Source organism: Artemia franciscana, chromosome 1 (genome assembly GCF_032884065.1).
Source record: "Artemia franciscana chromosome 1, ASM3288406v1, whole genome shotgun sequence".
Classification (NCBI taxonomy): Eukaryota; Metazoa; Arthropoda; class Branchiopoda; order Anostraca; family Artemiidae; genus Artemia; species Artemia franciscana.
Window position 1 is genome coordinate 24,557,898 of NC_088863.1, and position 26,468 is coordinate 24,584,365.

At 34.5% G+C, this 26,468-nt stretch overlaps 1 protein-coding gene across 1 annotated transcript in view; it reads left to right on the forward strand.

The window, feature by feature from the left end:
- The window catches only part of LOC136027275 (chondroitin sulfate synthase 1-like), a 79,897-nt gene extending 53,633 nt beyond the window's left edge, over window positions 1-26,264 (forward strand). Inside the window, exons 5-7 of the mRNA XM_065704359.1 lie at window positions 1,708-1,849; window positions 15,363-15,520; window positions 20,369-26,264. Of these exons, the coding sequence (XP_065560431.1) occupies window positions 1,708-1,849; window positions 15,363-15,520; window positions 20,369-21,778 (1,710 nt within the window). The 3' untranslated portion in view covers window positions 21,779-26,264. The remainder of the gene's footprint in view (window positions 1-1,707; window positions 1,850-15,362; window positions 15,521-20,368) is intronic.
- Window positions 26,265-26,468: the final 204 nt, after the last annotated feature.

The following is a 26,468-nucleotide window of genomic DNA, read 5'->3' on the forward strand; positions in this document are numbered from 1 at the left end:
TTACCCCCTATTTTCTAAAATAAGGCAAATTTTCTTAGGCTCGTAACTTCTGATGACAAAGACTAAATTTGATGAAACTTATATATTTAAAATCAGCATAAAAATCTGATTCTTTTGATAAATCTTTTAGCATTGAAATTCCGTTTTTTAGAGTTTCGTTTACTATTGAGCCGGGTCGCTCCTTACTACAGTTCGTTACCACGAACTGTTTGATATATCTTATCTCTGCTTACAGTCCATTCAAACCATTTCTTTGTAAAATAAATCATAAATTTGCCTATGAATCAGGGCGTTCACATGCAAATACAGCAAGACTCCCATGCCTAGGCATGTATGTCTTGCCATTCACTTGCTTGAGCATGCAAGTTCAGCCAGAAATTAATGTGAACGCCACTCTTAAGCTCAGATGATAAATACAGCGCAAAAGAGTTCTGGGTTGGTATATCCTATATACCGAGTTCTAGCCTCTAGAAATGGATGCTTAGCTGCAATTTAATGCAGCTAAGTAAAGATCTTACATGTGAACAGGACCTGCCTGGATGCCGATGTCTCGTGACTGATGTCATGACTAGTCAATTAATCAGTCATTCTATTCGTACTAAAGCAATGCTACAAATGTGAAACGGTCAGTCCAAGAAGCTTAGCTTGTTGTTACTAGACAGGCATCAGAACGTCGCGTTAGGAAAAGAAAATTTCTGAGCCTTCCTATATATTGATATTTAATCAGATCTTTGCTCACAACAAGTCAGGATAGCCAAAAAAATGCTTTTGCTAATTGAAGGCGAGTTTTACCCCCCTCCTGAGACCCAGTGGTTCTTGTCACATATGATTTACAATGTGTAGCAGAATAATATTCCTAAAATTTGATTTATGGTATATAAAGCTTGAACTATTTTAATAATTTACATTCGAAAGACTGTTCTTCTTAGGTATTCTGTAACCTGACTGTAATAATTCAAGGCTATAATGTCACTGTTACTCCTAAAGATCGTACTCGATTCAGAACTCCTGAAATAATTACCAAAAACCGTTTGCTCAGCTGTACTCAAAGGGATGATCAGCTGGGCATCATGTGTTTAATCGTGTCTTGATCCCCTGATCTGCATTATCATGCTGATCATACTTTGGAGAACAGCTAAGGAAGCAATGTTTGGGGGCGTCAGAAGTGTGAAAATGTCAGATACACCTTTAGACGTAATAATGACGATATTATAATGTATGTTTTGCGGATAAACTTTGTTCTTTTTTATTAATCGCTAGTTGTTTTTATAAAAAAAAAAGTGTTTGTCTGCCCTTAAAATTAAGACAAACGTAATTTTGGGATCAGAAGCTTTAAACGCCAACTATTTCTGCATTTGAGAAAAGATGTAAAATCATAATTGTCTTCAGGGCCACTAACTAAGCCCACTACCAGTCTATTAAGCATACTTCGTGTAAAAGTTAAATACTGTTAAAAAAAAAGAAGTTAAATTACTGTTAAATACATGTTTCAAAACGCTTAAACCTTGGGGTGAAGGATGCTGGATAGTGGTCTTAACGTATACCGTTCACGGGGGTACTAAATATTTCTATATTTAAATATCTATAAATACTGTTTCTAAGCTTTTACCTAAATAATCGGGGCTTGTTTTTGCTCACTTTCAAAATATTGTCCAAAATACTGACAGCCTTTAACTGACCCCAAAACTAATTTGGTTTTACTTATAGGGTCTAAAAATTGAAGATGCAATGCTCGATTCGCTGAAGTTAAGGCGAGAAGTTCGGTTCATTGAAGACGAACTGTGGAAAAAGTACAAGATAAATATAAACGATGAAAATTATATTGACAACCTGGAGCTTAAAAGATTGAGTAAGTCATTTTTTTGTTAGTAGGCTACTGTCGGTTACGGCTGTTGCCGGCCATTTTTGTTCTTTATATGACTTAGATATTCTCTATTTTAATGGCTCTTCAATTATTTAAGTGTGATTCACATGCATCATCTGTTTATATCATGCATATAAAATTTGGAATTATTTTATTAAATTTTGTTTATTAAATTTTGAATTAAAATTTGTTTATATTTAATTTGGAATTACGACCAACGTTGTTTATGGTGGATTTAAAACTGACAAAATATACTTTTAACTATTTCCTTTAAGGAATCCAAATTTAATTTTATACAAATTATTATTGATAAAATTATTTTTGAAAAATTATTAGTATCAAAAATTATTATTATCAAATTATTTTTGAGAAAAAATATCATGAACTTCGGGAAAAAACTGAAATGGAAAAGTCTTGTTCAAACCAAGATTAGACTTGGAATTTGATATAATACTTACTCTGTTATCATTCGTTATACTTGCCTTGAAATGTAGCTATGAAACCTGAGCTTTGTGAGAATTTTTTTGAAACAGTTTTCTCAGATGAAATTCTTGTCTCATTTGAAAATTGCAAGTTCTTAAGTTTTAAAATCTAAATTTTATCCTTGTAAGAGAAATAATGAGCGTTATGCATTCGTACAGTTGCCATTTCAGTTTAAGGTCTTTGTTTTTAAGTTAAGAAATTGCATATTTTGCGTAGTTTCGCTCATGGACGGACATAAGAATTTCCAAAAATGGGGTAAGCCATAAAATTGTAGATGAAGGGGGTGAGGGGGGGGGGTAAAGGATGTGACAAAAAATTTGGGTTGAACAATGTCGCCTTTTCTAATACTACGAAATTTTTTGCTTCTATTTTTGGGCCTTTAAGAGTTCAGGAACGGGCAATGCTCTTTTCTGCACCTATATATTCCTACTGGTAGTAGGAACAGAATTAAGTAAAATGTTATTTTTATGTTCTCGTATTATAAGAAAAAATGTCCACCTCAAAAAATAGAGACGTAATATAAAACGTAATAGTACGTTTATAATTAATATAAACGTAATATAAAACACCTTGTGTTGTTTAATTTAGAATTAAAACCATTTTTTATGAATCACCGTATCCCCCCCCCCTTCACTCACACATCTATCAACATGTTTACTAGTAACTCTTTATTATTTTGATTTTTAAAAACCTCAGACGCACCTCATATCTATAAACGACTTCATTTGCTTATAAGGAGAGAAAAATGTAAAAGCACTGAAAATTTATTTTCAAATTTTCAGCGGGCCCCGAGCTTTAGCTAGACACGCGAAATTACGTCACTCATTTAAAAATGGGGGCTCCCCACTTGACTACCTTAGCTCTAACAAGTCATGCAAGATTGCGTAACAAGCACCTGCATTTTGAAGAATATATTTGGTAAGTAAATAAACAGCCCCTGTTGCATAACAAATATGTGTGCTATAGTATTGCATAAGACCCAGGTGCGCGTAACAACGTCTTCAGGAGCTAGTAGCCCAAATAGTATACCCCCTATCTGTGCGCTCGGACGCTCTGGTTCCTTTTAAGTGAATTAAAAGGTGAATTAACTTCACTTGGTTCCTTTTTTATTTAGTGTCAAATCACTACGTTTCCTCTTTAATTTTTGTATCCAAATTTAGGTTTCTTGATTATTAAAATTGTCACAAAATTTAAAAATCATTTAAATATATTTGTATTTAATATTTTGAAATATTGAAAAATTCAATAGTTTTAGAAGATCGCTTGTCTAATCCGTACTCTATTGTACTTAAGCACATTCTCAAGTGGCAAACACATAAAGAAACATATAAAAATATTTAAGACCTTTTTCAACAATATATTAGGCAGACATGATCAAGTTAACACTATAACTCATATTCTTAGTCACTTTATGGAGTTCCTTGGGCACGAATTTAATTATTTTATGGAGTTCCTCAGGTGCAAATTTAATGGCTCGAACTGTGAATTTATTCTTTAAACATTTAGTTTTAGCTTGCATGCCTTGCTCCAATTTTTAAAGAAGATAATAGCTTTATACTGATATTTGGGGGGGGGGCGGGTTCGGATACTTTAAAACGCACTTTTAAGCCCAAAAAGCGGAAACTGCTTGTAATATAGCCCATTTTTTCGATTTTTTTTTTAAAGAAAAAGGTATCTGTGTGTTCTGTTTGGATCGTTGTTTTCAGTTTCAAGTTGATAATGTCTGTTTGGACAACTTAGTGGAATATGTAAAAGCCAATTCATTTCAGACTGTATTTTCGTTGCTTTATCACTCACTTGAACATTTAGTGTCTGATTGTTCTTGTAAAATTGAGTATTTCTCAATAGGTTCATTGAACCTCCATAGAAATATTATCTCTTTAATCAATTTCTTTGGTTTTGTCAGTTCTTAGTCTATCATCTCATTGACTGTTGTTTTTATGGTACAGCAAAATGAATGATTACTAATGAGAGACATTACGGTAAAACAAGGAGCAACAATTGCCATTCATTTACTATTATCATTATTTTTTACAATTTAAAAGAAGTCACGGAACTTGTTTTTGTACTTTATTGTCCTTTCCTTTCCCAGGAAAAGAAATTCATTATGATTTCTAATTTATTTTTTTATGGTACTTGGTATTTACCAAGTGACATATAGTGATCGCAATTTCTGTCGGTCTGTAGGTCCCGGATTTGCTTGTTCGGGCACTTCCAGATAAGCTAGGACAATTAAAGTTGGCAGGCGTATCAGGGACCAGACCAGATTAAATTATAAATAGTCTCTTCCCCTATTCAATCATCTAGGGGGGAGAGGGACAGTTAATTCGGAAAAAATTGAAAAATTAGTATTTTTAGCTTGGGACGGGTGATCGTATCTTAATGGAATTTGACATTTAGGAGGATATCGTGCTTTAGGGCCCTCATTTGAAATCCCAACCAAATCCGGTGACATTGGGGGGAGTTGAAGGGGAAAACCAGAAATCTTGGAAAACGCGTAGAGTGGTGAGATCGGGAGTAAACTTGGTGGGAAGAATAAGCACAAGTCCTAGATACATGATTTAAACAACTGGACCGGATCCGCTCTCTTTGGGGGAGTTCGGGGGGGGGGGTATTTTTAGTGCTTTGGTGAGTTTGGCGCTTCTGAACGTGCTAGGACGATGAAAATTGGTCAGCGTGTCAGAAACTTGCACAAATTGACTTTATAACAGTATTTTCGTCGATTTGACCATCGGGGGGGGGGGGGGGCTGAAGGAATGGGAAATCGTGCGAATGGGGGAAACGGAAATCTTAGAAACCAGAAATCTTGGAAAACGCTTAGAGTGGAGAGATCGGATGAAACTTGATGGGAAGAATAAGCAGAAGTTCTAGATACGTGATTGGCATAGCTGCACTGGATCCACTCTCCTTGGAGGAGCTGGGGGGATTTCCAGTTCTTTGGTCGTGCTGGTACGGTGAAAATTGGTAGGCGTGTCAGGGACCTGCACAAATTGACTTGATAACTGTCGTTTTCCCTACTCTAGCCTCTAGGGGGCTGAAGGGAGAGGAAAAATTAGAAAAAATGAGTTATTTTTAACTTAAGAATGGTTGATCTCAATGGTGGATCTCAATGAATTTTAATATTAAGAAGGACCTCGTGTCTCAGAGATTTTATTTTAAATCCCGACCGGCATTAAGCCTCTGATTATGCTTTTAAATCAATCTATTGATTCTTAGAATTTTGCTAGAGCTCATGCCTTATGAGCTCTTGACTCCTCCGACCTCTTCACAAGTGCCATACGCCATTTTTTGTTCTTATAAAAGAAAAAAAGAACGCGTCCGCTACCTTTTAGTTCCATAGGCCACCATCCCGGCGTAGGCGTTAAAATAAATGCTGGTTTATTTTCCCCTTCGTTTGTTTTAGTGAGAGTAGACCACTGCATTGCTGCCGTCGACGTTTGATTTACCGAGCGCTTTTTTTACCGCCCAATGTGTCCGTCGCAATACTAACCTGTGCACGTCTAAGAAACGCTCGGTAGAACAAACGCTTGGTAAAACGCCAAGTATGTCTCAGACCTTTGACTTATTCCGTACTCTGATATACTTAAACACATTCTTAATGGGCAAAAACGTAAAGAAACATATCAAATGTTTTAAGAACTTTTTCAACAATATATTAAGTAAATACGATCAAGCTAACATCATAAATAATATTTGTAGTCACTTTATGGAGTTCCTGAGATAAGAATTAAATGGTTTTATGGGATTTCTCGGGTACGAATTTAAAGGTTCAAAGTGTGAGTCATTCTAAAAAAAAAATAGTTTTAGCTTTGGTGCGTTGATCCAAGTTTTAGAGATGATGAGATCTTTATGCTGGTATTTGGGGAGGTTGGGACGGGGAGGGTGGATGCTTTAAAAGTTCACTTTTAAGCCCAAATAGCGGAAATTGCTCGTACTATAGCACGTTTTTCGATTTTTTTTCTTTAGAAAAGCTATTTTTGAGTTCTTTTTGGATTGTTAGTTTCAGTTTCCAGTTAGTAACACATATTTGTGCAACTTAATGAAATAGGAAAAAGCCAATTCATTTCAAACTATGTATTTATTACTATATCACGCACTTGAATGTTTAGTGTCTTAGTGTTCTTAGTGTCTTAGTGTCTTTTAGTGTCTTAGTGTTATCATCTCTTTAATCAATTTCTTGTGATTTTATTGATTCTTATCGTCTCATTGACTGTTTTTTTATGATACAGCGAAATGAATGATCACTAATGAGAAATAATACAGTGAATCAAAAGTAACCAATGTCATTCTTTTGCTTTTAACATTGCTTTTTATTATTTAAAAATAGTCAGGGATCTTTTTTTTTGAACCTCTAAGCTGGGTTCTAGGAAGGTGTTGATTTAGAAAGACTGTCTTTCAGAGTTTTTTGGTGGATTATAGGAGTGGATATGATGTTTTGTATTAGGTGTGAAACTTATTTGTAGATTCTACTATGTAAAGGAAAATCTGTAGATTATTTTGCTGAAGAAAAAGACGACAATAACTTGGTAATTTAAAATTATCGCAGTGAAACAGGTAATCCACTGTTTCTTGTTTTTAGGAAAAGACAATTTGTAATTGGGTAAGTTTTTGGGCGAGCTTTTCTGACACCAAGATATTATTGTGATCCACATTAATATAGTTTTATAAATATCAGTCGTAGCTTTTCTTTGTGGCTAGAAAAGACGAATTCGAATCCTGAATATCGCTAAAAAAAAGATTATTAACTCTGTACAAATCTAATATCTCCTTGGGTTCAAGCTAAATACGATTAAAAAGCCAACAAAAGTCAGTGACAAGGTCCTAAGAGGTTTCGTAATCTCTGAAATATATAATTAAATATTACATATGTATAATTACATGTTACATATGCGTAATATGTAAAATATTCCTGACGTGCTACCTGTTGTGCATGTGATTTTAAATCCCGAAACAACCATAAGAGTTTGCTTAAGTTAATGTTCTCTACTGGTCCTCAATACTTTTCTGTACACGCATTCAAATAGTATGTTTCTAAAAATTGAGCTTTTTTGGTCAAAAATTAAAAGCTTAAGTAGGTTGTCTTTGTTAGACCTGAAGTACGTATCTCATTTCGATAGAAAGGCTAATATTAAACCAAAAATTAATTTTTGACATATAATTGAAACAATTGTACTCAGTAATTCCTTAGAATTTTTCACTGGAACATATTTCCTGGAGCTCTAGCTGCTCATTTATATATAATCAGCATCGTGTAATGTGTGGATATATATGAATGTAAGTAAGTAAGTAAGACGGCACTAGACCCTTAAGGTCCAAACCGGCGGTGCTGATCTCCGTTTCATGGCCCTTCAGCCAGGAAACGCAATGGGGGGCTGGGGGCCAACCATCCTGTGCTTTCGCACACCCTTCCCGCTTACCTCCCCCAGATTTCTCCAGGTACCCATTTAGAGCTGGGTCGACTCTGGCTGAGCTTACAGAGTCACGCCACTGACCCCGTCCCAAACTAAATAACTGGTCATAACTGGGATTGAACCCGTGCCCCTTGGACACAGAATTCCCACGCCAGCGCGCCAACCACTCAGCCAGGACACACACACACACACACACACACACACATATATATATATATATATATATATATATATATATATATATATATATATATATATATATATATATATATATATATATATATATATATACATATATATATATATATATATATATATATATATATATATATATATATATATATATATATATATATATATATATATATAATGCATCGTGTATAACTCAGCATTGTGTAATGTATGGATATATATGAATGGGTTTTTTTCAAAGGCCTATAAAGCTGGCGATTTCTTGGTTGTGAAAATGCCGACCAAGAAGAGCTTCAGGAATTACGTTAGAATTGTTTGTAACTGTAAATCTGATGGTTTCCAAGTTCAGTTTTGGAAGCGATTAGTTCCATCGAGCAAATTCGTGGCTTCTGAAAAGACGAGTTTCGTAGTTATTTACTAACTTCTATTTGTCTTTTTACTTGCTACTATTATTTTAAGTATTCGAAACAGAATTGTTTCGAAACAATTAATCTTTTTGAGCAGTTGCGTCCGTCCTGCCCTGAGACGAACCCCTTATACTATGGGGTGGGCAAGATATACCTTTTGACCAACTTGAAATACGTCTGATTTATGAATGAAAAAGGTTTCTTTACGGAAGTCAATGTCCTAGGAAAAAGTTAGACACGTTACGTTAGTCGTTGCTTGTTTCCAATCCGCAGGCGAAAAATCGCTTCCGCGGGCGAAAAACCGCTCTCCTTAGGGGGAAAACCCAATTGAGGTCTGTATTACCCGAGCCTATGTGTACTGGAATTATTGGAAAGCAAAAGCATACTACAAACTTTGGCTAATGATCAAATTTAGTTTAAAATGATCAAATTTTTTATGATCAACTTTCTCAAAAATTAGTTTCGAGTTGAGAATAAGCGCATTTTTGCTGCTTTTATATTGTCATTAAACCAGAAAGGGGGGTTACATTTTAAACTCGTTGCTTCCCATGAAGAGAAACACAACAACCTCCCTCATTAATTATTTTAGGTATTTACCTGTATATGAGAAGAAGGTAATAAAAGTAGTCGCAGAAAGGGGTTGCTTCTCAATAAGAGAAGCATACTAGTTGCTCTAATAAATAATTTTAGCCGCTTTGTGTTTAGGAGAAGAAGATGATAAGTGATTGCTTCTCATAAAAAGAAGCATACTAGCTTCTCTTAAAAAATAATTTTGGTCTTTACTGTTTAAGAGAAGAAGGTAATAAAAATGGTGGTGGAAAATGGTCGCCTCTTATAGGTAGAAGTATACTAGCTTCTCAAAAATAATTTTAGCCGTTCAATAATCAAAGTGGTTGAGAAAAATGGCTACTTCTCATGAAGAGAAGCACACTACCTTCTCTCATATTAACCTCAACCATTTAGTGTTTAAATGAAGAACGCAATAAAAATGGTTCTGGAAAGTATTTGCTTCTTATAGAGAGAAGTATACAAGGCTCTCTCATAAATAATTCAGCTGTTTAGTGTTATTAAAGAAGAAGGTTATAATCAAAGTGGGTGAGGAAAATGGTTGATTTTCATGGAGAGAAGCACAACAGCTTCTATCATTGTAGCCTTAACCGTTCAATGTTTAAGAGAAGAACTTAATAAAAGTGGTTCGGGAAAGTAATTGCTTCTTGTGGAGAAAAGTATACTAGGCTCTCTCATAACTAATTCAGCCGTTTAGTTTTTAAGAGAAGAAGGTAATAATCAAGGTGATTGAGGGAAGGGGTTGATTCTCGCGAAGAGAAGCACAGCAGCTTCCATCAAAGTAGCCTTAACTGTTTAAGAAAAGAAAGTAATAAAAGTGGTTCTGGAAAGCAGTTGCTTTTATAGATGGAAGCATACTAGTTTCTGTCATGAATAATTTTAACCGTTTAATGTTTATGAGAAGAATTGAATAAGATTAGTGGCTAAATCTAATATTCCAGGGGAGCATCAAAGCGGCATTTAAACGTATCTTGGCTTCTCTTTTATTAAGTAGTTCTGTTACATATTAATGTTCTCTGCAGTGAAAATTTTAATTTTGCTCTATAAAAGTATATAAGAATTGTGTCATTATCAGCTTATTCTTAAATTTTTTCGTTTGAATTCAACCACAAAATTCTACCGACTACTTTGGGGTGATGTCTGTATTGTTTTTCGTTTTATTTGGTGACAGACTGGAGCATGCAGAGTGAGTTAAAAGCTAGACTCGGAGAGTCTGTGCTGGCTCAAGAGCAGACTAAAAAAAAAAAAAAAAATTCAAAAATAGAGTTATGTACATAAGTCTTTGTAAACGATGGTACATGCATTAAGAATAAATTCTATTTCTGCTAAATACGCAGTTATCTAAGCATCATTTATTTGGCTATTAATAACAATTTCATTGTAAGTGAACAGTTCTCTTTTTGAGAACTCATAAAAAAAGAACTGTAAGAAAAAAGGCTATTCGTCTTAAAAATATTTTAATTACTTTGTTTATTTCGCTTCTTGATTAATTTTGACCAGGTCCGCACAAGGCTGTATTCAGGGAGAAGGGGGTCGGGGGGTTTCACCCCCCCCCTGAAATTTCGTCTGACTAGGAAAATCGTAAAAATAAACAAATATACGAATTACTGATACGTTTATAAAAAATGTGACCTCCCTCCGAACTAAAACCCAGGATACATTATTGGGCTCACAGATACGTTTATTGTCCATGTGTTGCCAGGTGCTATAGAAGAAGCACTGCAATACGCAAGCAGATAAACAGTCACCAGGCACCTAACAAGAATGGTAGCAATCAATGATGGTAATGGAGAGGCAGACCCAAATAACCCATGTTCCCTACTTCAACCGCTTTAGTGGAAAAGCGCTGATGACACGGGAGAAAAACTGCAGAGCTCGCAAAGACATGCACTCGCAGTGGTCTACTGTAGATTATTTCGTCTATGGGTCCACAGTTTAGAAAATAAGTTTTTCCGTGTTACCTCAGTATCAACTATGTCTTTACGTATCCTTAGTGTCTTACCACTAGTATCTTCACTTACCATAAGTATAAGTCAGCTCTTATCCTTGCCAAAATTTGCACAAAATATTGGATACAACTAGTGAGCTTCAGAATGATTTGAAACGCTCCTCCAATCAATTGAAGATTAAAGATGCCAATTCTGGGAAGCTGACTTATACTTATTGCGAGTGAAGACACTAGTGGTAAGAAACTAAGGGTAAGTAAAGACAAGGGTATCTTTTGCGGATGAAGGACGACAGATTGCCAAAGATCGTTCTTTTTGGCCTTCCATCTAGGGCCAAATGAAAAGCAGGTTTAGCCAATAGTTCCCCCCCCCCTTTGATTAATATGTGCGCAGTCGCAGAAAATTCTACAGTTACTTGGCAAATCAAGAAAAAAAATTGCATAAGCCAGTGTACCTCATGATGGTAATATCGGATTTTCATTTCACTGCTATAAGTAGTTATCAAAGGGTAAACCAATATGGAGAAGCTGTGTTCTTTTTCTCTACTGCTGCTACTGCTAACAAATTTACTGCAGCACTAAGCTGCCTGTGCACAGTTGCGAACGCTGCTCCTCCATTCCAATCCGCTCAAAGTCCCCTCTATTCTCTCCTCCGTTCTCTTTACCTCCTCCCTGGAAGTTCCAATTTTCTTTTAATCCTTCCTTAAGGATTAAAAGAATCCCCAGCCCGTTCGGGGACGACCTGCTTTTCAGCTAGATGGAAGGCCAAAGAAGATGATCTTTGGCAATCTATCATGCTTCATCCGCAAAACATTCCCTAATCTTTACTTACCCTTATTATCTTACCACTATTATCTTCACTTACCTTAAGCATAAGTCAGCTCTTATCCTTTCCAAAATTTGTTCAAGATATTGGACACAATTGAGTGGGCTTCAGGATAATTTAAAACGTTGTTCTAATCAACTGGAAATTAAAGAAGCCCCTAATTATCAACAGGGCTTCGTTACTTCTTTTTTGTTTTGTTTTTTAAAATTGAAAAGTCAAGTTTAACTTTTAAATAGGCTAATACATGACAAAAATTTGGTGGCTGCTATTTAAAAGTTTAAGGTATTGTATCGTTGTTGAAAATAAAAAGCTGTAACTTGCATTATTTAGGTTGTAACTATATTTATTTAGGTTGTAACTTGCATAATAAAAGTGTAAGAATGCGGAAGTTCTGCTTCTGGTATTGTTTTCAGTATTAAAAATCGCACTAAATCTGCTTATAAAAAATACCTTCGTGCAGTCCGATTTCGGGGTCATGATTTTCCATCAAATCCAAGTGATTGGAAGAAAGTTTTAAATTCTAGTAAAATTATTAGTGATGGTCCTGGCAATTATATTTCTAAGTCAGCTTGGGAATCGCATTATACTGCTATTTTTTCTCGGATTAATTATGCAGTTCATTCACGTTTTTCAGCTGTCTTGAAACGTATGCTACCGTCTGCTCTATCTCAGCAGGATATATTACCGATATCTGCTGATTCAATTTACCTGGCTATTAAAAGGCTTAAGTCTAAGTCAGTTGACACCGATGGAATATCAGTGAATCATTTGAAACCTGATTGCCCCCCTTTAATATCGCATTTACAACTACTTTTTCAAATGTGTTTGTGTTGTTCTGTCGTGCCGGACAGTTTCTTGTGTGGCACAGTTACTTCTATTTTAAAAAGAGGGAAAGATCCATTTTCATGTTCATCTTATCGTCCTATCATTGTTTCTTGTACCTTAAGCAAGGTCCTTGAGTATTTACCTCTCCTTTCTATAACAGATAATATAAATTTTGGAGTTAACCAGTTTGGTTTTCAGCGTGGTCTGGGATGTCAGGATGCCCATAAAGTTCTTTCTACTCTGCTTTCTGATGCTTCCGGGAAGGGCTATGCTCTATTGAGGCTTTTGATTCTGTAGTTCACTCCCAAGCCCCGTTTTCTTTGCTTAAATGTGGAGTGAATGCTTCTATTGTTTATTTATTAAAATTTTGGTACGGTCATTCTTTCCTTCATATTAAATCTTCTCCTTCTGATCCTTCTATATTAAAGATCTCCGTAAGACAAGGTGTGAGACAAGGTGGAGTTTTATCTCCATCAATTTTCAAAATGTGTATTGCTGATATTTTAAATAGTCTTCCAACAACTTACCTTTTAGGTAGTTCAAATGTCTCATATCTTGCTTATGCAGGCGATATTCTTCTCATTAGTAGAACTAGATCTGGGCTTTCGGCTTCTGTTCGTTCTATCTCTACTGCTTTCTCGAATGCAGGTCTAACCCTTAACCTTGATAAATGTGAATTCCTTCATTTTGGTCCTTCTCCTAAACAATCTTCTAGACTTAATTGTTCTGAATTTAGCATTCCGTGCGTGACTTCTTTCAGTTGGTTGGGCATTACCCTTACTAGCAATTTAGTCTCTTTTCGTAATAAAATTGTTTCTGATGCTAAGGTTAAACTTCAAGTGGGCTATTCTAAAATTCTTGCGAAAAGGGGGAAATACAACCGCAAAGCCCTTTCACAAATTTATTCTTGCTTTTGTGATCACTCGGTTTTATATCTTTCTGGATTGTATCCTGTTTTAAAATAAAAGATTTTAATGCTCTCAAGTCATCTTATTTTCATTTCCTCCGATTTTTGTTGTATCTTCCTCCCTGGTACAAGAACAGTGATATGGTAACAAATTTCGGGGCTCCAGATTTGTTAAATAAACTTAAAGTGCTACACCAGAAACTATCCGACTCGATACATTTTACTATTAACCCTTTTCATGGTCTTCTAAAATGTTTTCTACAATAATTTAATGTGTTGTAAGAAGTTTTTTTTTCTGTTTGTTTGTTTTCTACTCCGCTGTTTCAAGTGGATAATTCCACTGCTTCAATAATTATTATTATTATTATTATGATTTACCCAACTAAAAATGCCCAAATCAAAAGGTGTGTCCCACTTTTTATAATATTACTGGGAAGCGAAAATAAGGTATTTAAGCTTATTGTGAGAACTTTTTTTTGTCGTGGTTGGTTTTTTTTTTTGTCCCAATCGTGGTTTTTTCCCCTTGCCACCTGTGAATTAAATGTGTCTCTGAAAATGTGGCCATTTTGATATAGACTCACTGGAAAAATTTTTCTCGCTTTCTAATATATTTTCGAAAGGAAGTGTTTAATCGATCTAAAACGGAATTATGGAGCAGCAAGATGTATCTATTAAATAGTAAAACCTTCATTAAAACTTATGAAAAGCGCTTTATGGAAAGCCCCGTCTATTTGTACATAATTATTTTTTGTTTGGTGGTTGAGTAATATTGAACTTGTGTTTATTTTTACTTATTTTTTTTTTTTTAATTACTACCACCTGGTATGGCAGCCCGTCCGAGCACATGCATGAGAAATAAGCTGAAGCGAGTTGCATGTTGCACGAACAGATTCCGAAATTCTTTTGTTCTTTTATTACAACCATTTTATACCAACGAAGTAACTTGAGAGCGCTCATTGACGGCATGCATCAATGAACGGAAAAACAATTAGTTTTTATTTCGTATATCCAACCATGCCAAAGCTCTAATAGGTCCTTCTTAGGTTTGTAAGAAATATGGAAAAAAATACTGCCGTATGCAAGTCGTATTTTTCTAGCAAATCTTTAGCACTATCTACTAGGGCGTCACTATGCATTGATGCAGCGAATGAAAGCAAATAGTTTCCCCCCTTTGATTGATAAATGCGTAGTCGCAGAAAACTCTAGAGTTACTTGGCTAATCAAGGAAAAAAAAAACTTGCAAAAACTAGTGTACCTCATGATACTAATATCGAATTTTCATTCTTAGGCTATAGATATTTATCAAAGGGTCAACCAATATGGAAAAGCCATGTTTTTTTCTCTCTACTACTGCTAACAACTTCAGTGCCGTACCAAGCCCCTTGAACACAGCTGCGCAAGCTCCTTCTACATCCTAATATATTCGAAGCACCCCTCTTTAGCCCCTCCTTGGAAGTTCCAATTTTTTTTAAAATCCTTCCTTACGATCTCTTACCACCCCGTTTGGGGATGACCTGCTTTTCATTTGGCCCTAGATGGAAGGCCAAAATGAGCGATCTTTAACAATCTGTCATCCTTCATCCGGAAAACTCACACCCTTTCTTTCATTATAGCCCTAGAAAGTAAGATATAACCGCAGTTATTTACCGCAGTTTGTGGGTTGATAGACAGGCAGTCAAACGGGTACTCAAATCTATCATCCTCCAATTCCTCTGGAAAACATGTAAGAAATCCTCCTCCGTCTTCCAAAGCAACCATGTTTCAGAATCATAGTTCATCACTGTAGTTTCCAGTATTCTAATCTAGGTTCTCTATACCTTGATGAGTATAGATAGAAAAAATGTTTATAAATAAAATAGATCTATACAGTTATAGACGATACATAGTTAATATTATAGATATATATTGATATAAATTTACTGTGTTTTTCCTTAGGTTTTGATCCGTCTCTTACTAAGTTCAAACCGATCAACGAAACTATGATGATCCCCTGGGACTTTACTTCCCGTACATTATTTTCTGTTGCTCAACTTAACCCTAGAAGGAAGCTAGAAGGTGCTTTAAAGGAATCTATGGACGATATCGTGAGAGAGGTAATTAAGGATTTTAAACCAGTAAAGCAATTAATTAAGGATTAAGGTAATTAAGGATTACTAAAATTATCCTTAAATTATCATAAATTAAGGACCCACTAAAATTAGCTAGCGCTAATTTTAGTGGGTTAGAATGCTCCGTAGACTTTTGCAGCCTATCAGGAAATTCTATGAAAAATCTGATTGGGCCAAATTAGCACTAGCTGCAACTCGGTATTGGTGAAATATCGGTGTGAATGGGTTTTAAGATGAACCTTATTGTAAAATGGAGCTTAAGAAATGTCATATGACTTTAGGAAATGTCAAATGGAGCTTAGGAAAAAGTCATATGACTTTTTCATGCAAATTTGCTCGTGATCTCTCTGAAGGCTCCAATCTCCATAGAGGCTTTTTATGGCTAAAAAGGCAAATAAGGCCCATTTGAAGTCGTCTTTTCCCAGGAAAAGTCAAATGAAGTTAACAAAACGGTGTTTAATAAAAGTCATAATGAAGACATAGCTTTACTTTTATTTGAAAGCAAATGTGGAGAGCCAGTTTGTTCAACCCACGTTAAGTTTAACCCAATTTTATTCAAAGTAAATTAAAAATGGATATTTTTATAAAACATATTGCAATACAATGAACCAATGTCAAAAGGAAGTTCTACATGCAGGGATCTATATCTAGGAATTTTGTTCAGATTTTACAGTCGAAGACTTTTAAAACTCTTTTCCTTTTATTTAAAAAAAGAAACTGTTTACAGCCACAGCCACTGATAAAGGAGGCAAGATAGTCAGTGGTGAATGGTTCCATGTTCTGAATGGACTAGTGATACTGGGCTTGGTATTACACATTGAAAAATGGACCAAACAGTGGATCTGTTACCATTAATTTACTGTTACAAGCGTAATAAATCTATTGCTTGGCTGTCGCAAGTCAAAAGGCGTTATGTGAAATTTTCTACCAAACTGATATTCACGGCCTACATTGTTCGATTTAAAACGATCAATCGGGTGACTCGATTCATTTTTACAAGTTGACCGAACTTAGTCACCCGACTGTTCCCTAAACCGAGAGGAACACTCATTTTTCTGGAACGGCGGAGTGGGTGTGAGGGGGCGAGGAAGTGTGCCGACACGATTTTTGGCCTTGATCAGTTTAAACCTTACAATCCTAGGTTTTTTTTTGCCCTAAGTAGCCTAATGAACACAAAACAAAAATATTTGAGGGCCCCCATGAATGGACTTTCCGTAATAAATTTCAAAAAAAAAATTATCGCTACAATTTTTGGTGGCCTGTGCCTCCAATCTAAAAAGTATTTTTTACAGGAGGGTTCTATTTTAGAGATAAATAGAACCCTCCTATTTCTCTATTTTTTTTCTTTTTTACACTAAATCTTCCTTAGCCCATGGACTAATTGACATAAGCTTCAAACTTATCAGAGAAAAAAAAGTATTTTCCTTATTTCTGGGCCCTCTAGCATCCTTCTAGCATTCCCCAGCAAAGTTTTGGTCTTTTTATTCTAGACAATAACTCTTTAAAACTTCAAGCCAACCGAGAAAAGGGGTTTCTTAGACTATTTTCGGGGGAAAATTTTAGATCTTTTTTGGGCTCTGTGTTTTGGGGGGGGGCCGTGTTCCCAAACTAAGATTTTAGTGTATACAAGGGTCTCCTTTGCGAAGGGAATTCAAGTTTTAAGCAGTACAAGCAATCACAATTTTTTGTCCTTTGTCGAGCCACGTTTGGAGAAAATATGTTTTTTTTTCCTATTTATTTCTGCATTTGGGTTCCATTAGCCCAGAGGCTTAAGGATAGTGTTTCGAGTGAATCGGGAAAAAAGTTTTGGAGTAAAGCCAAAATCAAGCTATGGACTTTAGATGACTTCAGAGGGCGGTGAGGGTGGTAGCTCTACTCTTATTTGTGATAATTTCTGTTTGTTTTGAGTTTGACTTAATTGTTCATTTTATTTTCTGTTCGTTTAGGTTGCTGATACCAAAATTTGTTATCTTTGTGTTTAACGTAAAAATTTACTTCAATGTATATTCATTTTGGATTCATTTATTATATTCTTTCCTTCCTATTCTACATTTTTGCTCGTTTTAAATAATACTGGGTCTTTACTTTCCTGTGAAAAAAAATTTTGGGGCATTTTTTTTCTATTGAATGAATTACAAACCAAATCAAATGATTTCTATAATTGCATAAAATTTGGTAAAATTGTATTATGTATATAATAAAGTTATTTTGTGCGTAGTAATTGCATAAAATAATCACTGTTTGTAAAATGTTCAGCCTTTCTGTTTGTAAAATGTTCAGCCTTTTCCAAATCTGCACGCCATGCAGCATTGCCAATTTCAAAAAGGCACCCTTCATCTGGATAAGCTGAATTGTGTAAGCTATATTTATAAGTTTGAAACAGTTATATTCATTGTTTTCTCACTAAGAGGATTGCTCTTAGCCTATTTCTGCGCCAAACAATATTGAAATAAGAAAAAAGTGTATCCTGTTTATATATTTTATATGAAATATAATTAACTTTTAGTTTACAAGGATTAGTGGTAAATAGGAACTTTGGGAGGGTGTAAAGAGGGAGACTTTGAACGGATCGATGTGGAGGAGGAGTGTACGTAGCTGTGTTGATCTCAAGCGGCCTGGTGCTGCAGTGAGCTATTGTTGGTAGTTGTATTAGTGGTAGTATTTCTTGAAATTTACGAGAACCAAATTATTTGCTTACCATTTTTAATGTTTATTGATCTTTTTTCTTCCCTTCTATGTTTCTGATTTTGTTGGCTGATATTGTTTCTTGTTGATCCGTGCTGCATGTTCAAATAAGTATACGCTATTCCATCTATAGCTTCGAAGATAGAAGCTACCTAGCTGGGGTATTTTTCCCAAGAACAAAATCATAGTTATAAATGAATGCAGTAACAAATAAATGAAGACCTTTAATTGGTTAAATTAAAAATGGAAAATTTAATCCCATGATGACAGTGGGCGTCTTGATAGGAAACCTCACTTTTTAGAATTAACATATAATAAAACGGCTTCGTCATCTCTTTCGTTAATCAAATCGTGCTTAAGTCAAGCAAATTAACTCATTTAAAACATTATATTTACTATTATATTACATTTAAATCGTAAATCAAGTTAATTGCATTAAATCATTACATCTTGAATAAAGAAATAGATAAAACATCTAATGCACATACAGAAAATAAAACTCTGTTTACAGGAGTTATGATCTACTTTGAAGGTCAAATAGCTTTTAATCTCCCATCTGCAAAAATAGCATGCAATATCAAATGGGCAAATAAACAAATAAAATATCGATTTTTAAGCTTAATTGCTATATTTATTTCATCATAAATCATCTGAATACCTGCAGAATGTGTCTTTTTCTTCACAGTAGTGCATCTGTACTGTAAGCATTCATTTTTTTTTCCGGCACTTTTTGCCGGGAAATATATTCTTTTTCTGTCGTCATTTTTTAATGGGTTTTTATTCTTCTTTTCTTCCTAGTAGGCCACCTATAAACTGTTTCTTTTGCTCCAAAAATTACGAATAAATACTGTTTAGTTATTTGATATTTCGCCTTCTAATAAAAAAATGTATTGATAATCCGGTTTCTCTTATTCTTATTCCTTTATTTTGATGCAAGACAAAAAGTTAAAGATATTTTCTTTCTTAAACCTTTCCTTTCCTTACTTCCTTAGAAATCGACCATGAATGCCTGCCTTCATTTGGAGAGTATACTCTTATTTGGGCTATATAAGGCTACTAATGCCATGTAGAAGTTTAAGATCAAAATGCATCAAGTAATTATTTCGTAAATATTGATTGATTTTCGCCAAAGCTGGTATCAAGGATTTTGTGGTTGTTGGTCACAATTTTTACACTTATATTGCAATATAGTCTTATATTGCAATAAGTCCAAACTCGTGATGAGTTCGTGAGAAGTCCAAAGTCCAATAGTGTAATATAGAGGTCCAAAATCGTGATGAGTCCGTGAGCAGTCCAAAGTTCACTATTGTAATATAGAAGTCCGAAATCGTGATGAGTCCGTGATAAGTCCAAAGTTCAATATTTTAATATACTGAAGTTCAAAATCGTGATGAGTCATGAGGAGTCATGTAATATAGAAGTCCAAAATCGTGATGAGTCCGTGAGCAGTCCAAAGTTCACTATTGTAATATAGAAGTCCGAAATCGTGGTGAGTCCATGAGGAATCCAAAGTTCAATATTGTTATATAGAAGTCCAAAATCCAAATTTATTAGATAAATATCTCAGAACTAGTGTTAGTTTTTTTTTAACCTTTTATTTAAGGATTTTATGGCTATTGATTACTAGTATTACAATACAGCAATCTAGGTCAAATTAAGTCGAATATTTATTTCACAAGCTGTGTTTAATTTTACTGAAATAGCTTCCTAATATGTAGACCAGTAGTTCTGGCCCGCGAGACTTCAACGTAGACACCTAACATATATTCAGAATTATCGTAAAAAATAGATTCTCTTGTCATATATATCGCTACCGAAAGTCCTTTTTAAGAGTTTTACTCATTATTGGCACGAGTCGTTCTTTACTTACACTTTGCTACCACGAGCTGTTTGATAGAGTGTATGTTGTATTTAATTTGTATTTGTATAATTTTAATAGTATTTTAATTTTCTGAACATGAAGAAAGAGATTGATGGATCTTCTTCAGAACTTAAAAAATAATAATATTTTGTGGATTTTTTGAAAATTGCTAGCGCTTTGCACGAAATACCTAATTTTCTGAGATTATTCTTATAACTCATTGATTATAGATATTATTGATTATTGATTATTGAATAACTCATTGATTATTCTTTCTTTCTTTTCAGGTAATGGAATCAATAAATAAAGTTTCAAAAGAGCGAGGTCGAATCATAGATTTCAAGGATTATTTGTATGGATACCATCGTGTTACTCCTCTCTACGGAAGTGATTATGTATTAGATCTCCTCTTGGTTTACAAAAAGTATCGTGGACGTAAAATGACCGTGCCTGTACGTCGCCACTCTTATCTTCAACGATCCTTTTATAAGCTGGAAACAAGAGAAATTACGTGTCAGCCCGGTTCTGGTCGATTAAATTCATGTGATAAACTTGTTTACAACTCAGACCTTTTATTGGCGGGTCATATAAACTCAAGAAAGCAGGGTAGAAAACTACTTGATGATGAAAATGCAGAAGTTGGAAAAATACAAAAGCTTAGAGGAGAGAGTATGGATTACTATGCGGATTTGGAAAAAGAATACCCTGAAAATAAGCTGGTGCTTAAACAGATTGATATTCAGCAGGAACAAGAAGCCAGGAAAGAGTATCAAGAGCATAAATTAGAGGAAAAACAAGAATATCCGGAACATAAAGAAGAGAAAAAAGAGGATGACAACCATATTGGCGATGATGAATATGATGATGAACCGTTACACTTTACTGCTAATGAAGAAATATATTTTGTTGTGCCTTTGAGTGGTCGAAATCGTGTTTTTGAAAGATTTTTGAAAAATTATGAAACTGTTTGTCTTGTTACTAATGAACCCGTTCACTTAGTGTTGATATTATATACCGATCCCAAGGATCCGCAGTCAAAAAGTTTTGTATTTGACCTTGTTCAAACTATGAAAGACAAATACACAAATTTTAAAGTGAAAGTTATTGAACCAGAAGGCGCTTTCTCTAGGGGTGTTGCCCTCGAACGGGGGGCTAGTGATTGCCCAGATGATGCTCTTCTCTTTCTAGTTGATGTTGATATGAGTTTTACTACTGAATCTTTAGAAAGAATTCGTTTGAGCACTATAAAACACAAGCAAATTTATTTTCCAATAGTGTTTAGTGAGTTTGACCCTTCAAGTGTTTATCGTAAATCAGAATCTCCTGATCATTTTTTAATATCTGAAAGTAGTGGTTACTGGCGGTTTTTTGGTTATGGAATAGTTAGTTTATATCGTTGCGATTTGAAATTTATTGGGGGCTATGATACATCTATCACTGGATGGGGTAAAGAGGATGTTGATTTATTTGATAAAGCTGTTAAGAGTAATTTGACTGTATTCAGGTCTGCAGATCCGGGGTTGACTCATGTCTTTCATAAGGTGGAATGTGATAATGGATTAGAGCTTAAGCAACGAGAAATGTGCCTAAATTCGAAAGCTAATACTTACGTAGGCCAAAGAGTCCTTGCCCAGTTCTTGAATAACGATAATGATTTTAAAGAGTTCCTAGCTAAACCTCATTTAGAAGGTAGATGACTCATTGATAATGTTAGCCCACTCCTCCTTTTAGCAACAGCACCAGAGTTGCCAATTTTATTTTTTCATTTATGCGTAAGATAAACAGTTGCTTCCCGTTTTTTTTTCAAATTTTCAGAAAAGCAGTAGAATGAGGTAAATGAAACGTTCAGGAATCAGCTCAAATATAAAATCCTGAAAATCTCTGAAAGTTTTATTAAGCTAGGTCACCTACCAATCTTTGAATATTAAATGAAGTTATCTGGAAGGTGACTGATTGCCCTGTATAGATTGTTAACGGTAGCTCAGAGGGTTTTTACCAAGTTTACATCTACTCAAATGGAAAAAATGGTCTATTTGTATATTAAAAACAGTTATCTAGATCTATGAACAGAATTCCTTTTTGAGAAGGAAGGGGAGCAGGTTTTAGTGTTATAGATGGTGCTTGAATAGTTTTTTAAAGATTGAATAAAGTCAATGTAGTTTCAATATTAAAAAAAAGCGCGATTATAATTTAAAGTGCGATTCTGCTCAAGTTTCAATTCTTTAGTGTCCATGGCCAAATACTGTAGGTATTTTTGTAATAATTTGTAGCGAAGGGGACCGATACTTCAAAAAGATTTTAAGGGGTGGTGTCACCTTTCAAAACATCTCCAAAGAAATTTTCAGCTTTTGAAACTCTCGTCCAAGCCCAATCTTACTTTTTTGTTGACTGTTTAGTAGAATTATCCTAAGGACGCCGTTATTGCCCATCCAAAGAATTCGTCACAATCAAATAAAACCTACTTTTTTGTACTACACTGACTGAGTGGGGTCCATCCAAATTGCTCTTTATGTTGCTCATCACGAAACATGTGCGCATAAAATGTACTACTCCTGAATTTTTCTCTGGAAAATTTCTATCATCTCTTTTTCTCAATTTTTTAGTGATAATTATCCAGCGCTGCTGTTGGCTGTCCTCATTGTTATCATCTCGAATACGTCAAGTTTCGACCATAACCGTGATTGAAGCCTTTGGCTCTCCCGCATGCTCCTAGAATGAGAAATTTTTTTTCTGATTTTGTTATTCTACTATCTATGCTATTCCGTTGATATTTTTCTTTTCTCCCTGTCAGTATTTTTTTTAATAAGGCTGTTTAAATAAAGCTTTTATCTAATCAGTAAATTTTATTTAATTATTTTTAACAAGGCTACTGATAAAATTTCAAACGTAATCGATATAATAAGTAAAATAAGTTCGTCTTTGTCTCATGCCAAACACTCGTGCCTCTAGAAGCCCATCACTGTGTGTCGAGTTATTAATTTAATCTTATCAGTAAGTTTTATTTAAAATTTTTTTAGTATGGCTACTGATAAAATTTCAAACGTAATCGATATAATAAGTAAAATAAGTCTGTCTTTGTCTCATGCCAAACACTCGTGCCTCTAGAAGCCATCACTGTGTGTCGAATTATTAATTTAATCTTATCAGTAAATTTTATTTAATTTTTTTTAGTATGGCTACTGATAAAATTTCAAACGTAATCGATATAATAAGTAAAAATAAGTCTGTCTTTGTCTCATGCCAAACACTCGTGCCTATTGTCTATTTGGTCCATGCTGGCCATACCTTTATGGGGTTATCTCCCTAGTGTTTCAAAAAAAGGTGTTTTTAAACCAGTGTCCAGGGTTGTTTGGGTTTTGAAAAAAGTGAATATTTTTTCTCTAATGGTGTCCCAGGAAGTTTTTTTTAGGGTAGCTGTAGTTACGGAGGACAGATGCATAAGAAGGTGATTTACCAAGTTGATTCCACTTTTTGGGGATATTTTTCACTTTATATGTGATTTAGATTAATCAAGCGGACAAACGTCCCATTGCCGTACCATATGTAGTTCCCCCCTCTTTTGGTGGTGCATTTGTCTCTAGGTTTTTGTCCTATCCTCCTTAGACTTTGGAAAAATACTTTCTTTTGGTATTTTCATTAAGATACCCTTTTTTAATATTTCAATTGAAAAAAAAAACACAGTTGTTCACCTATATATTTCGAAAATATTCATCCCCCTCCCCCAATGCCTTTTTTAATTGATACCATTGCCTTTAAGCACTTGGGGTGAGATTACACCTGCAATATTACATGCTTACAGCAGCAACCTCCTGCAAACCGAATTTTGTTTTGCTCATTCAATAGATATATTTTGAACTTCCCGAAAATATTAGATTCCTCAAATTCCGGCTATTGTTTTTATAGTGTTTCTACTAGTTGTTGCTTTATTTGAAAGGAAGGAAATTTTTTAGTTAACATTCATATTGTCTTTGTTTATCCATTTATTCGTATGTTTCATGGTGGGTAGAAGGGTGAACAATCTAGTAGTATCTGAAACCCTTTGAGACGGGATGTGCTAGTTGAAATGTTTTCAAGAAGCTGTTACATAACCTTGCTGCAGTATCAAACTGCCTGAGGCTGACACGCATAGCCTGCGGTAAGTCTAAAGGCATTATGATTCATTTTATTTTTTTAATTGTATATTTGTATTCTGCGTTCTTAACCTTAGCATCAAGGGCATAGCTAGCTTTGTCTAGGGAGGAGGGGCGACTGCCCCCTCTAGACCTCAGTTTAACCCCCCAGCTAAGATTTAGCTTCTTTAAAAATATTGTTTTATGATGAGCCTGCATAATTCAGAGAAATTGGTCAGTTTTAATCAATATTTCTTTGCGTTTATGGTACTATTTGGCTCATTTTTTAGTTTTCACTGTCATTTTCACTTGACCTGAGAAGATTTGACCCACCTCCCCCTCCCCAGGATTTTGACAAAATTATGCCCCTGATTATAACGTTTTATTGAGTAGTTCCATCTGTATTGCCAGAATTTATTTTGTTCTCAAAATATTTTGATTTTTTTTTTTTTTTTTTACAAAAAATATATCTTATGCCTTTTTCTGGCTTATTATGGAATATAGCTTTTATTATCAAAATTCTTCTGTTGTACCTTTAATCCAAAAAAAACTTCTTTAGGCAAATATTTTCTTGGTCATAACGAACCAAAAATTTGAAAGGCTTTTTTTTTTGTCACCGTTGTAAAATTTTGTGTCGTGTAACATAACGAGTTTTGATTTACCGCAGTAGATATGTAGAATATTCCTTCCCCGTTGTATCCTGTACAATGCTCATTCTCAAGCCACCTTCAACATATCTTTTAGAAGGTTTTATACGATTTTGTTCTCAAGATATTTTTCCTTTTTCTTCTTTTTTACGAAGCAAGTATTTTTTTTATCTGAAGTATATAAAGCAGGCATGCGCGCGCGACATTATTTCAGGGTATCCAACATTCCAGGGAGGGAGGGGCAAGTTATAAATTTGAAAATGTAATAGACAAACGAGTCACATTAAAAAGGGGGTTGTAAAATTATAGAAAATACTGGAATTTTAGAGTGTTGGACAGTAATTTTTCCTCAGAGGCGGTTTTAGAGGAGGGTCAGAGGGGGTACTTGCCCCGGGTGCAAAAATTTTTGTTAGTAAAATAAGGTAGAGGGCGCAGTTAAGAAGTGAAAATTATTAATTAAGTAATTAAAATAACTAAATTAAAAAATATAATAATTAAATAATTGAAATAATAAATTAAAATAATTTTGTTAAAATTTAGCCTAAAACTTTGTGGAAGACGAAGTTAATGTCGAAGAACAAAAATCACCAACGACTGTCTTATGTTTCTTAACCAAAAGATGCCCTAGGTTAGATGGAATTGGTGAATTTCCGACACTAGCACCAGTCCCTTCTCTTGTAAGTTACCTAAACTCTTTGATATTAACCCTATTCAAATTTTGTTGTGGAGCCGGTTATCTCGGCTTTTGGATATCATTTTTCGTTTCTGTTTAAAGATAACCCTTCTATAAAAAAAAGTAGTTATAAGTCATTACTGTTGAATTTTATATCTCAATAAGTATTTTCAAAATAAACCATAAAAGACTAATTTGGGAAACATCCAGGAGTTTTTGGGTGAAAATAGCATAGTCGTCCGACAAGAACTTGGTTCTTAGACCGTACTTAGATAAAGAGCCCCTTTTTGATAACATTTTCCTCGAAACAAAATCCTTGAGAAAGATAACAATTTTCTATAGTTTTTTTTTCTTTGGGATTTGCTCACCCGGACACACCCGAAAAAAAAATTGTGTGTACGTGCCCGTATTCGAAGTAGTGTGGCCAAATTAAATAAATGAACGTATTGACTTAATTATTTTGTTGTTCGTGCCTTTTTAAGGAACAATGTATGTGTTTTGCTCAATGTATCATATGCTTGATTTGTTACGTTTACTGATATAATTTTTCCTTTTTAATTAAACGTCAGTGTGCAGTAATGTTCAACTAAAGTTTGGATTTACGTTTTTACGTTATGTAAGTTACGTTTTACGTTACGTTACGTTTAAACGTCAGTGTGCTGTAATGTTAAACTAAAGTATGGATAATGAAGTTTTTTTCAGTTGGATTCCTTTTGTTAGAAGTTTGAGAAATAAATATGCAAAAGGGAAGAAATTCTTGTGACTTTTTTTTACCATTTCATTTAATACTTCCTTGAAAGGCAGTAACGTATCCACGTATTCATGAAATCAACAATTCTAATGAGCCTCATGATTCCTGGGAAATTCAAAATTTTGGAAATGAGAGGTAGATTTTTAAAAGTAACTTTTATGGTGTTTTCATCAAAAATTCCTTTTATATTTGAATTTAAAAACTGAA